We start from the raw sequence: 18370 nt of genomic DNA on the forward strand, positions 1-18370 counted from the left end.
TGTAAAAAGGATTACATGGTTAAAGTTATAACCAAAACCTAAACCAAACCCACTGCCGTCGAGTCAGCTTTGACCCACAGTGACCCCTCTTTGGGTTTCCGAGGCGATATCACTACAGAAGTAGATTGCCCAAACTTCCTTCTGGGAAGTGGCTGGTGGGTTTGAACCGCCAGCCTTCTGGTTAGCAGTCAAATGCATTAGGCATTACGCTAAAGTTATAAGAAAATTCAATTCAACCATATTCAACCAGTGGACAGAACCCAGGCCTGCTTGGTCTCCATTCTGGTCCTTCTCTAAATTATATTAGTGTCTTCTTTATTTCTAGCTCTGCACATAAATTCACATTCTATAATCACACCCAGTCCATAAAAGGAGAGTATCTTGATTCCTTTTGCCTTATTGAAAATTCATGGTCAGAAATATTGGGAGTGTTAAGCCTTTCTTCCACTCATACTCTCTGTAATTTCCTCACTAGAACATAAATTTCAGAAAGGAGACCAGTGCTTTCTTTTTAATTGAATGCCCAATATCTAGCACAGTAACTGGAACATACAGGAACTCAATACATATTTGTCAAATCAATAGTAAAACGTCTATTTCTTACTTAAAAGACCCCAGTGCTACCAGAGAAACATCAGCAAACCATGCTTTCTCATTTAAGCTGAGAATAATCTCTCTATCCACCACCTGTCTGTCAATTTGTCGTATTGTAGTAGCTTGCATGTCGTTATAATACTAGAATCTATGCCACCAGTATTTCAAATACCAGCAGGGTCACTCATGGTAGACAGGTTTCAGCAGAGATTCTAGACTAAGACAGACAAGGAAGAAAGGCCTAGCCATCTACTCCCAATAATTAGCCACTGAAATCTCTATGCATAATAATAGAACATTCTCCAATACAAAATACACGGTGGTCACAACAAGGGGTTTGAGCGTACACCAACGATCATGAAGGTGGTGAGTTGTTAGGCGCTGTCACATGATTCCAGCTCATGACGACCCCATATGACAGCAGCACTGCCCCCTACAGGGTTTTCTAGGCTGTGAATCTTTGCAGGAGCAGATCACCAGGTCTTTTTCCAATGGAGCCACTAAACCAAACCAAACTCACTCCCACTGAGTCAGATGCGACTCATAGCAACCCCTCCTTGGGTTTCTGAGGCAGTATCTCTATGGAAGTAAATTGCCCAATCTTCCTTCCAAGGAGTGGCTGGTGGGTTTGAACTGCCAGCCTTCTGGTAAGTAGTCAAATGCTTTAGGCACTATGGCACCAATAGAGCCACTAGTGAGTTCAAATCATCGACTTTTTGGTTTGCAGCTGAACACTTAATGACTGTACTACCAAGTCTCTTAGAAGGTGGTGAAGGATCAGGCAATGTTTTATTTTGTTGTTCATGGAATCACTATGAGATAAAGGAACAGTTTGTATTTAATGACTAATTGAATTATCTATCCCACATCAACTAGCCTTCTTAACATTTATACCACACTCTCCAATTCTTGTAGTTCTTTTAGAAACACTTCCTGTGGTTGGGTGGATGGGAGCAGGGAATAATGCTAATTTAGCTATTGAGTTTGACTTCTCTTGCATACCTAAAGAAATCCTTTAGTCTCTCTGTTAGACCTTTCTCTAATGCTTGCCCAAAAGAGATTATCTCTGTAATCCTGTCGTACATAATGGTTCCCTTTTCCTGTTTTCCTCCTTCTTCCCAACTGCCTATTAAAGCACTACCTCACTTGCTAATCCTGTTTAGTGTCTCTCAAGATTCCTTAACACGTTTTAACGATGCCAAGCCCTGAAACTGAACATCAGAGGAAAAAAATGCATGAAAATTATCTATTTTGTCATAGATTTAGTCAACATTCTGTGCCCTAGATTGGGAGTGTGAGTATGTATGTGATTTATTTCACCTTCAGCCACAGGTACGGAATCTGTGTTGAAAAATTACAGATTATTTGTACCTTTTCTTGTCTATATTTCTAGAAACAATATTCAAATCAATGTAGAAGTATTAGTATCAGTTCTTTTGGAAATCTATTCACCTGTTTGTCTTGACACAGTTGTGTTTGTGAGCGAGAGGAAAGGATATGTGTATGTCCAGAAAACAAAGAGAAGAGAGGAAAGAAGCAAGAGAGAGTAGCCTGGAATTGATCTTGTGTCCAGGTGTCTACCTTATCCTATATTGAACTCATAGCATCTCCTCTGGCACAACTATTTCCTGAAATTTACACAGATGTAGACAATTATGCCTTAGAAACTTGAAATTTGGCTTCCAAAGCAGTTTATCCCATTGTCTACACAGATGCCATTTGAGTGAGAATTTAGAAAATTCAAAAGTTTAGAAAATGGTATTCTCCATCCTGCCAGAGCCCTTTGGAGCATTTAAAAAACAAAATGAGGCTCTCTGACACGCTTTGGTGTATATTCAAGGCTGATTTGGCAGATTTGCTACTCAGTGTCCTTGGTTTGTTTATATTCTCTTCTTCCCCACATCCTCCTTTTCCAAAAGCAGAGCTCCAGTGAGTGAACACTGAGGCCAACTGACAGAGGCAGGCAAATTTATCCCTCTGTGGCCAGAGTGGCCATTGGCCTAACCCAGTTGCCATCAAGTCAATTCTAACTCATGGTGACCTCATGTGTGTCAGTGTAGAAATGTGCTCTATGGAGTTTTCAACGGCTGATTTTTCAGAAGTAGGTCATCAGCTCTTTCTTCTGAGGTGCCTCTGAGTGAACTCTAACCACCAACCTTTCGGTTGACAGATGAGCACCTTAACTGTTTGTACCACCCAGAGACTCCAATAAGCCTATAATCCCTCTTTTCTTCCCTAAATGTGGCTGAGAGCTCCTAGACTCAGGTAGAGGGCACAAGAGTGCCCTGAAAATGTCTTTGGTATAAATCGATACTTGTTCTCTTAACAAGCGTGGGTCTGTGAGTTAAATGGCCCAAAAAGGGACCCCTACCCAGAGTTCTATCAGATGGCTCTTAGGTTATATAGACAGCTGTAGAAGATCAACACACTGGACTCAGATGAAAAGATCAAATAGAAGCTTTTCAGAGTGTGCCAGGCTCAAGGCAGAGACCAAAATCTAAATTTTAGCCTTCAGGTTGTTTCTATTTCACCAGAAATACAGCATTACACATCAAGGAATTCATTTCTTAAAAGGTGGTTTGTTTTTTTTTTTTTTTTAGAACATTAAAAGGCATATTTTAAACTGGTCTTCCCAAATTCCAGAGTAAAATTTCTCTGATATTTTGTTTCAGGAAAGGTGGAGAAAATGTAAAAGACAAAAAAGTGAATCAGGGCCATCTTTCTTAGAATGCGCTCCAACATCAAACAAGTTCACTCCAAATTTTTCCAGAATATCCCAAGATGCTAAGAGGAGACATGCAATTGGTTTGCAAGAGATGAGAGGCAAACATATACCCTAATTCAAGTTTCCAGGCTGGAATGTATAGATTCCAGGCAAATGTATATAAAGCTGCTTGTATGTATTCATTCATGGTTTTGTTTGTTTGTTTGTTTGCTTTTGAAAGAGTGCCCCCAGCTTTCCTTGGATTTGCAGAGATGTCTATAGGCCACTCAGGTTAAGAACTATTCCTTTATATCCTATATCATTCCACGTTCTCCTATCATCAGAGACAGAGCTCCTGAAAGTAGAGATCCAGCAGTAGAGATGATCTCAACCTGTTGCCAAATTCCCAAACAGAACTGGTACCCACCCTATTGATTCTGTGCTGGATGACATTATATCAACTGCTATCCCTAAAGGAGCTCTGGTGGCATAATGCCTAAGGCATTTGACTGCCAACCAGGAGGTTGGAGGTTCAAACCCACCAGCCACTCCGCAGAAGGAAGACTGGGTAATCTGCTTCTGTAAAGATTTACCACCTTGGAAATCCAAAGGGGGTTGCTAGGAGTTGTAATCAATTGGATAGCAGTGAGTTTGTTTTTTTATTTTTCGGTTGATCCCTAAAGTAGATGAACTATGAAATAGCTCCCTCCACCACTACCACCCCCATCCCAGCATCATCCAGTCCCTTCATGATGCAGAACCAGTTGCCTTTGAGTTGACTTCAACTAGTGGCAACTCTCTATGTGTGTTAGTGTAGAACTAAGCTCCATATGAGTTTTGATGCCTCTTTTTCAGAAGTAGATTCCCAGGCCTTTCCTTGGGCTGAAACCACCAACATTTTGGCTAGAAACAGAGAGTATTAACCATTTGCACTACCCAGGGACTCATAAACCTGGTATATTTCATGATAACCTTCTCTTTGTGTCATTGCCCCATCCCAATGGGACTAGGGCCAGTTCAGACATCCTTCTGATAGGGAGGTGTGCCTCACCTTATCTACTCATTCCAGGCAAAAGAACCTTGACTAAAATTGTCAGTTGGATTCATGCTATTCTTTTTTCTATTCTTAACAATACCTACAGAGATTCCAGGTAGTCTCTGACTTACTACAGGGTCCCATTCCAAAAACTCCATTGTAAATTCGTTCTGATGTAAGTTGTATGCCTTTTTCTTAGTTTTCATTATTATTGGCTTCTATTATCAGTATCTTTATAGATTTAATATTTAATTCTTAGCGTCAGTGTCATAGCAATGAAGTTGGAGTTGTAATGGCTATCAGCCATGTACACAGTTAAATTGTCCTGTGTCTTTAGAGTGGGACATTGCTATTCATTTTAGATCAGGTTATAGACATACAACAGTGTTTTGATCAGTAAATCATAACATTGAACATCTGCAAGTGAACATCTGAGAATGACAACAGTAAATTATGTACTGCAACATTGTATGTAGAGCATATTACTAACAACAGATGTACCGATTATACATAGATATGGTTTAAAGTACAGTTAGTGCACTGAGTAATTCATGAGTCAAGGACTACCTGTGTTATAATCTAGGACTATATAAAGTCATAAAAAGAACTAATTGGGATAATAGATTACTAAACACCTCCTAAGCATACACATCTAAGTAACAAAACTACAAAGAATATTCAACTCTGTTACATGGTGTGATTCTGACACTAACAGGAGAATTGGTGAACTCTTTACTTAACTGTTTACAGAGGGAAACATATCTGTCCCTACCTTGCTTCTGGTGTGGTCTCTGCTGTTGATCATTTTTATAGTCCATCCATTTCCTATCCTAACTGTTCAGAACCTTGTATAAAGGCTAATGTAATAACTGTAGAGAATTACCAGGCATTTTCTCTCTCTGTAATTTTCAAAGTTCAAGCTCTAAGAAGAGAATCTTTGGGCAGTATAGTATTATGTCAATTACACTGTTTTTCCTATTTTGCTACTGCTCTAGAGTGGCATTTAATTTATCCACAAGAAATGCTAAAGCAGGAACCCAGGTGTAAACCAAGATGTTCCCTGGCAAACAGGAATATAAGGTCACCCTGTCCTACACAGAGCTATGCAATGCTAAGTGATTCACCCTATCATCACATACTTCACCTGTATTACCTGCCTCTTACTGAATTTCTCTCCCAGCTAAAGTAATAATAGTAGAAGATACTTTGAAGCAGGAAGATAACAGATTCCAGGTAACTGTCCAAAAAAGAAAAATCTCCCTTTTTTCAGAAATCATGAACTCTTTGCCATTCTCTGTGTTGCATCTTCACACATTCCTTTGCCACAGCCAATTGTAGTTCTGCTACTTAACCATCTCATATTCTTTTACATGTAGGCTTGTTACATTGTTGTTAGTTGCTATGAGTCAACTCCAACTCATGGTGACCTTGTTATTGTTGTTGTTATGTGCCATCGAGTCGGCCCCGACTCATAGCGACCCCTTCGTGGATTGCCAAGGCAGTGTCACTATGGAAGTAGATTGCCCAACCTTCCTTCCGAGGAGTGGCTGGTGGGTTTGGACCACCAGCATTCTGGTTAGCAGTCAAGTGCCTTAGGCACTATGCTACCAGAGCTCCTATGGCAACATTATGTGTAACAATACAAAATACTTCCCAGTCCTGTGTCATTTACATGTTTGTTGATATTTTTCACTTTCCAGCATTATATCAGACATTGTTCTGCTGTGATCCATGAGGTTTACATTGGCCAATTTTGGGGAGTAAGGTTTCCAGGCCTTTCTTTCTAGTCTATCTTAGTCTAGAAGTGCCACTGAAACTCGTCCATCATGAGTAACCCTGCTGGTATTTGAAATAGCTTCAAGTATAATAGCAGCACATAAGCTACCACAGTCCAACAAACAACAGACAGGTAGGTCGTGGACTAAACCAAAACCAAACACACTGCCATTGAGTCATATCTGACTCATAGTGACCCCTCCTTGGGTTTCCAAGGTGGTATCACTACGGAAGTAGATTGCCCAACCTTCCTTCGAAGGTGTGGCTGGTGGGTTTGAACCGCCAGCCTTCTGGTTAGCAGTCAAATGCCTTAGGCACTACATCACCAGAGCTCCTGGTGGTGGACTAGATCATGTTATATTTAAATCCCTGCTTCTTCTCTGTAAGTTGCATACAAGTTTAATACATCATTCAATGTTGTTGTTGTTGTTATGTGCTGTCAAGTGGGACCCAACTTATAGCGACCCCTCCTTGGGTTTCTGAGGCAGTATCACTATGGAAGTAGATTGCCCAAACTTCCTTCCAAGGAGTGGCTGGTGGGTTTGAACCACCAGTCTTCTGGTTAGCAGTCAAGTGCCTTAGGCACTACACTACCAGAGCTCCCCATTATTCAATAGTCATGTGAAAAAAGTATTTATTACCTAGTTGATACCAGAGCTTGAAGTACAAAAAGAAAAAGCAATCCCACACTCAACATTTTTCTTCTTTCCACAGATTCGAAATGTGGCAGCAAATCTCTGTGTGGACAGCAAGCACGGAGCTATGGGAACAGAGCTGAGGCTGGACACCTGTGTCAAGGATGGTTCTGAAAGGACGTGGTCTCATGAACAGGTATGTCAGTTTCACTAAGTCTTGGAGGTGGGCAGAGGCGGGGATGGAGGGATACAATGAGAACAAATCCCTAGATGAGGCATCCGAAGACTGGGGTGAGAGCCTAGTTCTGTCACTAACCAACTCTGTAGTTAAGTGAATTGCTTAACTTCTCTGTTTCTGTTTCTTGTCATAAGGAGTTGTATAATCAATTGAAATAATGTATAAAAACATGCTTCAAATAGTAGAAAGTATGGTAGACATACAGAACATGGTCCTAGCATTATTTCCTTTCCAAGAGTGACAGCTTTCAAAACATGAAAAGCCTTCAAGGTGTTAGCAACTCATCCAAACATATTCAATGAATTTAAAGAAAGACTCTTTGTTGCCCTATAAGTTTTTAGAACTTTATCTAATCCTATTTTCCCCTCTGGCTGTATTTTTAAAGGAATATTTTATATACACTTCTTGCTGCTATTGTTGTAGTTTTTAATATTACACTGAAGAGCAACTTCGAGGCAACAAAACCTCAACACTGACTTCATGGTATACTTTAAGATTATGGCTCAGTTTATTAAGAGGATATACTTTCTATCTCATTTTGAAGGTTCACAGTCCTTGATAGGGGCTTTCCTTACACTGTGGTGAAAAAAAAAAAAAAAAAGATAGTGAGGAAAATTGTGTCTGCTACTTTTCCATGTTACAATTTAAATTATGAAATATTTCATGCAGAAAAAATATTGTAACAGACTTTGGTGTACTCAGGACACAGATTTAAAAAGAAGTATATCAACAGCTATTGCCAACTTCTTTTTAAAGGAATGAAATTGTAAAGCTACAACTAAAGCTTCTCTATGCTATTCCCCTAGCTCCCTCTGCATAAGAATAAATCCCAAATTCAGAATAGTATGTCCTGCCTGTGTTTTCTGTTTCCCAGAATTGTCCATAATACTTCTCTTACACAAATCAGAGAGTAAACAAGCAATTTCCAGTAAAGAATGACTTCTTTCCTACAACTATATTCCTTAAGCACCCATCTTTTTCAGTATAGCAATTAAAAATATTTTAAACTAGTAAAGACCCATTGTGTCTCACCTAGGATATGAAAGAGTTGTTCAGATGCTCTAAGATTCAGTAGGTTGATACTTCCCTCTCCCCACTCACTGTTCCTCCCACTCCAACTCTACCCTGCAATGCATGATGTTAGGAGTAGCATGATGTTAGGAAAACAGCCAATAGACCAAGTCCAAAGCACAGTCCAAAAGTAATTTAATCAGTCATTGAGCCAACTAAATACTGCACCTTCCCTAACCATTGATCTGATGCATATACTCTTATCCCACAGCCTCATGGTGTTCTAGAGGAGCATGGGCTTTACAATCAGGCCAACCTAGATTTTGTGTTGGGGCTGACCATTGTAAGCTGTGTGTTGTTGTTTTTCTTGTTGTTGTTAGGTGCTGTTGAGGCAGCTCAGACTCTTGGCCACTCTTTGTACAACAGAAAGAAACACTGCCTGGCCCTATACCACCCTCAAAATCCTTGCGTGCTTGAGCTAATAGTTGCAGCCACCGTGTCGATCCATCTCGTTGAGAGTCTTCTCCTTTTTCTGACCCTCTACTTTACCAAGCATGATATCCTTCTCCAGGCACTGTTCCTTTCTGACCAAAGTACGTGAGAGGAATTCTGACCATTCTCACTGCTAAGGAGCTTTCCGGCTGCACTTGTTCCGAGACAGATTTGTTCATTTTTCTGGTTGTCCTTGGTATTTTCTGTCTTCTTTCTCAACACCACAATTCAATGATTCAAATCAATTCTCCTTCAGTCTTCCTTATTCACTGTCCAACTTTCACACACATATGAGGCTACTGAAAACACTATGGTTTGGGTTAGGCACACCTTGGTTTTCAAAGTGACATCTTTGCTCATTAACACTTTAAAGAGGTCCCTTGCATCAGATTTTCCCAGTGCAGTACGATGTCTGATTTCTTGACTACTGCTTCCATGATTGTTGGTTGTAGATCCAAGTAATATGAAATCCCTGACAACTTCAATCTTTTCTCCATTTATCATGATGTTGCTTATTGGTCCAATTGTGAGGACTTTTGTTTTCTTTATGTTGAGATATAATCCATACTGAAGACTGTAATCTTTGATCTCCATCAGTAAATACTTCAAGTCTTCTTCACTTTTAGCAAGCAAGGTTGTGTTATGTGCATATCTTAATGAATCTTCCTCCAGTCCTGATGTTGCATTCTTCTCTCTATAGTCCATCTTCTACAGTTATTTGCTTAGCATACAGATTGAGTAAGTATGGTGAAAGGCTATAACCCCAATGCACATCCTTCCTGATTTTTAAACTATGCAGTATTCCCTTGTTCTGTTTGAAGGACGGCCTCTTGGTCTATGTACAGGCTCTTCATGAGCACAGTTAAGTGCTCATTTTAAGCTGTATGATCTTGTAAAATTGCTCAATCTTTCTAGGCCAGAGTTCCTCCATCTTTAGATAAAGACAAAAATATCCACCTCACAAACAGGGTTGTCATGAGAACAGATGAGATGATGTCTGTATTAGTTACCTAGGGCTGCCATAACACAAACTTGGTGGCTTATATGAACAGAAATATATAATCTCGTGGTTCTGGAGGCTAGTAATCCAAATCAACATGTTGGCTGGACCATGCTTTCTCTGAAGTTTCTAGAAGAAGATCCCTCCTTGTCACTCTCAGCTTCAAGTAGCCCCAGGCATTCCTTGGCTTGTAGATGAAGCCTTACATGGCTATCCCTCTGTCTGTGTCTCCTCTCCTCTTTTGAATAAACCACAGAGGATTAGGATCCACTCTACTACAATATTGTTGTTGTTGTTGTTGTTGTGTATCTTCAAGTCATAGCAACCCTATAGGTCAGAGTAGAACTACCCCAAAGAGTTTCCTAGGTTATAATCCTTATGGGAGCAGATAGCCAGGTCTTTTCTCCCACAGAGCCACTGGTAGATCTGACCTGCTGACCTATTGGTTAACAGATGAACTCTTCTTAAACAAGTACCACTGGGGTTCCTTTATGCCAGTATAACCTCATGCTAACTTAACAAATAACATTTTCAAAGACCCTATTTCCAGACAAGGTTACATGCACAGGTACCAAGGGTTAGAATTTCAACATATCTTTTGGAGGGACAATTCAATCCATCACAATGTTTATGAAATAAGATCATCTTGCACATGTAGTAAGTGTGCAGTAAATGTACTTTGCTTTCTGCTTTCTCACCCACACCCACAAAATAACTGTATACTAAATACCAAGGAGGGGTCACTATGAGTCGGGTTCGACTCAACAGTACCTAACAACAACAACAATACCAAATTAGAAATCAGGTCCAAGGCAGCTGTCCGTGACTGGTTCCATTTACCCATTCCCAGCAAAGATGCCAAATACTATCAGAATGTAGAGCTCTGTTGCTCCAGGATTTACTGATGGGAATCAAATATCAGTGACAGTTCACATGCTCTCCCCTTCCTTTCTCTTTCTACAAGCACCACTGGAGTGTTAGCACGGATCTGGGAAATAGTTTTGGGCTTCTACTTCCACAGAAGCAATTTCTGACTTTAGCTTGGGAGCAAGAAATAGGCCTATCAGTGAGATTGATATCTAGAGAAAATAATAATAATAATATATTTTTTTAAAAAAAAGAACACACTATAGGAAAGTCTCCACCTGTTGTCTTAAATCCCTCCCATACCTGCACCAGTTTTGTTTAGTCCTACCAGCAAGCCTGCCTAGCAAGCTGGTTGATACCAAGTATGTATGCCTGAATCCTCCCTTAGCTTTAATATTTCTATCCCCAATAACTTTGCACAAAGAAATCTGTTCTGCCTTGGAGGTTTTATTTACAGGGGGCACAATAAACATAAACAAAGCCATCTATATTGTATACATTTTACACATTATTGGTTCAGTTTTGTTCTGGTTTGGTTTTGTTTTGTTTTCCAGATTAAGTGGCAAGTCTATGGTATGCAATTCAAGAAATAGTCACCAGAGAGCAGCACTAGACAAGCAGAAAACTATATAGTAGCAGCAAAAAAGACCAGTTAATAGAGCTTTTTAACAAGAAAATTTCCAGCCTCTAGAGAGCTAAAAACAGAGCTACAGGGAGATTAAACCAGGTTGACGGAAAGTGGAAAATGAATCATACTTGAAACATATTTTTTCACATATCGACTTGGTGACTGAAATAGTACATACTGCTTCATTTTCCAGTAATTAACTGGAGGCTTTACTCAATATATTACTCAATGACTTTTAAGAATTAGAACTTATTCTTATACATTTGAATTAAAATTTCTGAATAAGAAAAGAAGTGTATTGGAAGAGAAAAATTATGAGAATCTTTTTTCTAATTCAATAGCACCAAAAAATAAAAATTAGAAAATAATAAAAAGGGACATTTATTATAGTTGAAATTGTATTTTCTCCCCCCAGAATGGCAAAATAAAATACAAATAAGTAAACAAAAAATGTTACATGGGAAATGAAGGAAAGTTTATTGCAGCACCTTCTTAAGAAAAGGCCTTTTGCTACAGAGCAATAGTGATGACGAATCTGGCTTCTGTGATCTGTTTAGTTCTTTGATACCAATGTAGCAGAATATGCTGGCTCTCAGTTTCCTTTAGGGACTAAGAAAGAAAAATAAAAATAGATCCTAATAAGGCTCTAAGGTCTGGAAAGAATACTCTGAAACTCCCAGTAAGAGTCTGAGGGAGCGGAGGCGGAGGAGTCATCCTTGGCCTAGTTTGGCTATTCGCATTTTGCAGGCCCAGCGGCAGGCTCTGATCTCACGCTGGGGAGGAAGCTTTGCAGCAGGCTGTCATCCTGCTGAGGAAGCAGCCAAATGCTCGCTCCCTTTCCGAAACCTGGGGAAGAGAAAAGCAAACAGAGATGGAAGCAAGCCGATGCACATGGTGAAAGGACAAATTCTGGGAGAAATAGTGTCACTATCAAGATAGAGCATACTAAGGATATAAATTGCAAGGTGGAACATGCAATATCTCAGATATTTGCAATCCACATAACAATGAAAAAAAATTAACTACCCAGAGAGAGAAAATATGTTCAGTCTTCCCGAGTACCGTAGCAAGATCAAGATAATAAATGTATTTGCAATATCAAGCCTATTGAGCTTATTAATACAACACAGACCCAGGCAGCATTGCTCATATCACATTAATATTTAAGCAAAGAAAAATGAGTTATATATGTCATTCTGGAACTATATTTAAAAGTATCACTCAAAGAAAGAAAGTGATTAAATTAACAAATATTTACTTTAAAACAGAGGGATTCAACATTGAAAAAAATGGGAGGTTACTGTATAGGGAACCTGAATGAAATCTAAATACTTTCATCAATAAGGAACAGCCCCAGGGTGATAGACAAACTACGAATATCACAATAACATTACTCATTGTCAACAGTGAAAATCCTTCATAACATCAGCTTATTTTCACTTTGACAGGAGATTGCACACAGGAAAACATGCATAATTAATGAAAGGCACATGGCTGATTGGTTTGACATGGCCATTAGGATAAGATAAATAGCAAGCAAATGCATCGCAAAGGCATAAGACAGAAAATTTTTAGTTAATGATAGGCACAAAAGAATAAAACAATTGATATAAAGTGAACACATATCACTTGGGATGCAAGAAAATGACCACCAGGTAAGAAGAAGAAACACTGTGAAGATTACAGGCTAACCACCAGTCCACAAATGTAAGAATGAATGATCGTTACACTATAACAAACCTAGAAACAAGAACTAAAAGTCACTAAGCAAGTCCTGAGATATCGTTATGATAGATGAATAAATCTGTCCAAGAGACTAATTTGCCTTTGTTTACTGGGATTCTGCTGCTGTGGCAGTGGCAAACAATTTAGACTCTGTAGCCATGATTTACCCCAGCTATGTTGGCACTTGACTGCTAACCAGAAGACAGGAGGTTCAAACCCACCAGCCACTCCTCAGAAGGAAGGTTTGGCAATCTACTTCCATAGGGATACGGCCTCAGAAACCCAAGGAGGGGTAGCTATGAGTCAGGTCCAACTCAATGGCACATAACAACAACAACATGTTAATAAGAGGGGACTATGCTAGGTAAGAAGGAGCTCTGGTGGCATAGTGGGTAAGGCATTTATTTGGCTGCTAACCAGATGGTTGGTGGTTCAAATCCACCAGTGGCTCCACAAGACGAAGATGAGACAATCTACTTCTGTAAGAGAACCAGTGGGGATCACTGTGAGTTGGAATCGACTCAATAGCAATGAATTTTCGACTCAATAGCAATGAATTTTTGTGCTAGATAAGAAGTCCCTGGGTGGTGCAAACTAAAAGGTTAAAGGTTTGAGTTTTCCCAGAGGCTCCTTGGAAGAAAGGCTTAATGATCTAATCCCAAAAAAGCAGCCACTGAAAACCCTAATAGAATACTGTCCTACTCTGACACACATGGGGTCTCCATGAGTCAAAATCAACTTGAAAGCAATTGGTTTCAAGATAACAGGCTGTTGCAGCTCTGGCCTTCTAAGTGTATAACCAAATTAATAGAGAGAGAGAGAGAGAAATGGAGAAATCAATCAAGATTACATCTTCCAGCATTATCTGTACTGCTATAGTGTCAGGGACATGTGATACCCAAATAAAATAAAGACTGAATCAATGGAAATGGCAGATCTACATTCCAGGAAATTTCCACCTCAATAATAAATAGGTACCTGAGTCTAGAATCATTGAAATTGAAAGTTCAAAAGATAATAATTATAATTAGATATAAATGATACAGTTCATCTGAGAGACCAAAAAGACTAATCCATTTATCTTGACTGTTATATCACATACTTTCTGTTAATATAATGAGTGCAAGTTTTCATTTATTCAATAGAAACTTTATTGACCACCTACTACATGTCATGATTTGTTCTGTGGGCTGGAAACACAAATGAAAGACACAATCTCTCCCCCTTAAGTATCTCATCATTAAATGAGAGATACAGAAACATCAATGGGTAATAATAATGAAATAAAGTAAGAGATGGAAAGAAACAAAGAGTTCAAAGTTTTGCTTGAGTTGGTACCTGAACTGAATTGTAAAGAATGGATGTAATGTAAAGAACATTAACTAATTTGGCAGGTGTATGTGGCCTTCCAGGCAGAGGAATTCTCATGAACAAAGTCACAGAGAGACAATATAGCCTGAATTGTACAAGAAACCACAAGCACTTTGGTGTTGCTGGAACATAAACTAAAAGAAACATGATGTGGTTGGAGAAAAAGTGAACAACCAAGTTGCAAAAAGTTATTTATGATGTGTTCAGGAATTTAAACATTATTCTCTAAGAGTTATGAAGATATTGTGGAATTTTAGATTAAGGGGTAACATGGTCAAATACGCATTTCAAACAGACTGCTCTGAAAGCAGAGGAGGACAGATATGAGGAAATCACAAAAGAAGGTGGGAAAGAAATCAGTTAGGAGGACATTACAGTAGTCTAAATAAGATATGTTGAGCTATGCATGATAGTGGTGATAAACAGGAAGAAATATTTAAAAGGCAAAAATGGCAAGACTTGATAATTCAATGAAGAGGGTGAGAAAGACAAGGAAGTTAAAAAAGAAGGCCTCCCAGGTTGTCAAGTCAAATGTTATTACCTCCAACTAAAACAGAAAAGAGGTCTCCCTGAGTGGTGTAAATGGTTAAGTGCTAGACTCCTGCAGAGAGGTTGGCACTTCAAAATTACCCAGCGGCCCCTCAGAAGAAAGGCATGGCTTTCTGCTTTCAAGAGCACACATGTAGTCACAATGAGTCAGAATCAACTCTATGGCAACAACAAGACAGAAAACACAGGAGTAAAAATAAGCTTAAAAGAGAAGAAAATAACTAAATAACTGTTATTGTCATTGTTGTTGTTACATGACGTTGAGTCATCTATAACTCATAGTGACCCTATGCACAGCAGAACGAAACACTGCCCAGTTCTGTGCCAGCTCCGTGATTCTTGCTGTACCTGAGCTCATCATTGTAGCCACTGTGTCAATCCATCTTGTTGAGGACCTTGCCTTCTTTCTTTGACCCTCCACTTTACCAACCATGATATCCTTCTCCAGGGAATGGTTCCTTCTGACAACATGACAAAGTAGGTGAGATGAAGTCTGGCCATTCTCACTTCTAAGGAGCATTCCTGCTGCACTTCTTCCAGGAGAGATTTGTTAATTCTTTTAGCAGTCGATGGTACTTTCAGCATTGTTCGCCAGCACCACAATTCAAAAGCATCAACTCTTCTTTGGTCTTGCCTATTCGTTGCCCAGCTCTCACATGTATATGAGGTGATTGAAAATACCATGGCTTGTGTCAGGCACACCTTAGTCCACACCTTAGTCCTTTTACTCTTTAGCACTTGAACGTGGTCTTTTGCAGCCAATTTGCTGATTTACTGCATTTCGGGTATATTAAATTTGAGGTGTCTATGGGACATTCAAAAGCTTTGGTGGCGTAGTGGCTAAGGAATTTGACTGCTAACCAGGAGACTGGCAGTTCAAACTCACCAGCCATTCCTCAGAAGGAAGGTTGGGCAATCTATTTCCATAGTGATACCACCTTGGAAACCCAAGGAGAGGTTGCTATGAGTCAGGATTGACTCAGTGGCAGTGAGTTTGGTTTTGGTATGGGGCATTCAGTTGGGAAATATCACAAGGAGTTGGATATGACACGGATGATGAGTTAGCAACATATTGGTGAGAGTTGAACTGATAATATATAAGACCAAGCATGGAAGGTGGCATGTGCCAAAATAGGTTCGAGAAAGAACTCTACACAACACCTATGTTGAAAAGATGACAAAAGAGGGGATATCAAAAAAAAAAAAAAAAAAAAAACTCACTGCCATCAAGTCCATTTGACTCATAGCGTCCCCTCCTTGGGTTTCCAAGGCGGGATCTCTACGGAAGTAGATTGTCTGATAGAGGAGCACAGTGTTTCACAAGCCAAAGGAATAGAGTTCTGATTGAAAAGTCATTCCCGTAGCCAAGATTCAAATGAATCTAAAAATGTATCAGTGCCTAATCATATTAAAAACCTCTAGGAAAAGAGACTACACAATTCCTCTTCATGAATCTATTTCAAGTGACTAACCTACAACCCCTGGTCCTTCTATTTAAAGCATTCTCTTTTATTCTGTCTTCTAGGGAAACTGAATATAGTCACTTCCCATTGCTCATACTATCATTTTTCATATGTTTGATTTAGATCATTTTATTCTTATTTTCTTCAAACAATTTAACCATCTTTCCAGTTTCCTCCCCACTTAATTTCTTTTGCTAGCTATCCCTGGAATTTTGCCTGGTTCTCTACATTTTTTTTTTCCCTGATTAGGACCTAAAAACTACATATACTGAGGATCTGATCACTGCTCACTGTGTTATCTTGATACAACTCAGCAGTATCCTGCTTTTATATCAACAGGTTCTCCTTGATAGCTTGTCTTTATTTTGCAATTTCCAGCATGGCTTCACACAGCCAGGCCTGTCTTTAATTCTATTAGGAGAATTATACAATCTTGCTGAAATGCCAGAATTGGGAAAAGAATCATAGGGATCATCCAGTCCATTTTCCCACATATCTGAAGACTTCTTACACTGCACCCCCAAATAGTGGTCAAGTTCAAACAACTCAAAAAAATGCTTTTCTTAATAACAAAGTTCAATGAGATAGAAACAACAAATGCTGGTGAGGGTATGGAGAGGCTGAAACCCTATACATTGCCAATGGGACTGTAAAATGTTGCAAACACTGTGGAAAATGGTATGATGCTTCCTTAAAAAAGCTGGAAATAGAAATAGCATATGGTCTAGCAATCTCACTACAAGGTATATATTCTACAGAAATAAGAGCCATGACACAAACAGATATATGTACACCTATTTTCATTGCAAAACTATTCACAATAGCAAAGAGATGGAAACAGTCTAAGTGCTCATCAATGGGTGAATGGGTAACCAAATTATGGTTCATACACACAATGGAATACTGTTGTTGTTATGTGCCATCAAGTCGGACCCGACTCATAGCAACCCCTCCTTGGGTTTCTGAGGCAGTATCATTACGGAAGTAGATTGCCCAACCTTTCAAAGAGTGGCTGATGGGTTTGAACCACCAGCCTTCTTGTTAACCATCAAGTGCTTTAGGCACCATGCTACCAGAGCTCCTGGAATACTATGCAACATTAAAGAGTAATGAAGAATCTGTGAAACACTTCATAACATGGATGAACTTGGAGGGCATTATGCTGAATGAAGTAAGTCAATAACAAAAGGACAAATATTGTGAGTCCACTATTATAAAAAGTCAAGGAAAAGTTTACACATAGAAGAAAACTTTCCTTGTTGGTTACCAGGGATGGAAGGGGATAGGAGGAAAACTGCTAGGTAACAGCTAGGTAACAGACACGTATTGATTTGGGTGACTGGAAAGGCATTATAGCAAAAGGCATTATAGCAAAAAGGATTGATATAGTGGCTACAACAATGGGCTCATGTGACCAGCACAATATCACTAAGGAAAAGGAAGGCACGTAGAGGTGCACAAGAGGTACAGACAACAAAGGTAAATATTTTTACATACAAAATACTGCATTATCAATAATAACAAACATTAATCTACAGGTGGACATGTAAGTAGACAGAAAAGATGATCTGGGATGGGTAGGCAAAAGGGAATATACTCATGATATTTCTACATACCTATTTGTATGTGCTATAAAAATTTCTTATATATATATAATAAAAGGAGCTCTGGTTGTGTACTGACTAAGGCACTTGACTGCTAACCAGCAGGTCAGCAGTTCAAATCCATCATCCATTCCACAGAAGGAAGATGGGGTGATCAACTTTCATAAAGATTTACAGCATCAGAAATCCAATGAGCATCGCTATGAGTAGGAAACAACTTGATGGCAGTGAGTTTGGGTTTTTTTTGTTTGTTTGCTTTGTTTTTGTTTTTTAGTTTTGTATATAATAGAGCTAACAAAGGACAAAATTATGATGATAACTTCTTAGCAAAGCAAAACACCTTGAGGAAGTGAGTCATTAGGCCTGCAGCTTGGGAGCATGGTCATGGGGGAAATCAAGCTCAACTGGTATAGCATTATACACAAAAATATTATTCTACATACTGCTTTGATGAGTTGTGGCTAGGTTCTCAACAGCTTGCAAGCAACCATCTAAGGTGCAAGGATTGATCTCTCCTCATCCAGAGCAAAAAAAAGTGAAGAAAATCAAAACTGCAAGGGAACGATTAGTCCAAGGGACAAGTGGACCATGGATATCTCACTGTACAGGACATTGAGACCAGGAGAACTAGATGGTGCCTGGTTACCACTGTCTACCACTCTGATTGGATCAAAATT

General features: G+C 39.2%; 1 protein-coding gene across 1 annotated transcript in view; it reads left to right on the plus strand.

The window, feature by feature from the left end:
• GALNTL6 (polypeptide N-acetylgalactosaminyltransferase like 6) overlaps positions 1-18370 on the plus strand; it is a 533789-nt gene that overhangs the window by 468801 nt on the left and 46618 nt on the right. Inside the window, exon 9 of the mRNA XM_007950340.2 lies at positions 6825-6941. Within this exon, the coding sequence (XP_007948531.2) occupies positions 6825-6941 (117 nt within the window). The remainder of the gene's footprint in view (positions 1-6824; positions 6942-18370) is intronic.

The sequence above is a fragment of the Orycteropus afer genome, unplaced genomic scaffold (genome assembly GCF_000298275.1).
Source record: "Orycteropus afer afer isolate SDZICR_OR568_19922 unplaced genomic scaffold, OryAfe1.0 scaffold00268, whole genome shotgun sequence".
NCBI classification, from domain to species: domain Eukaryota; kingdom Metazoa; phylum Chordata; class Mammalia; order Tubulidentata; family Orycteropodidae; genus Orycteropus; species Orycteropus afer.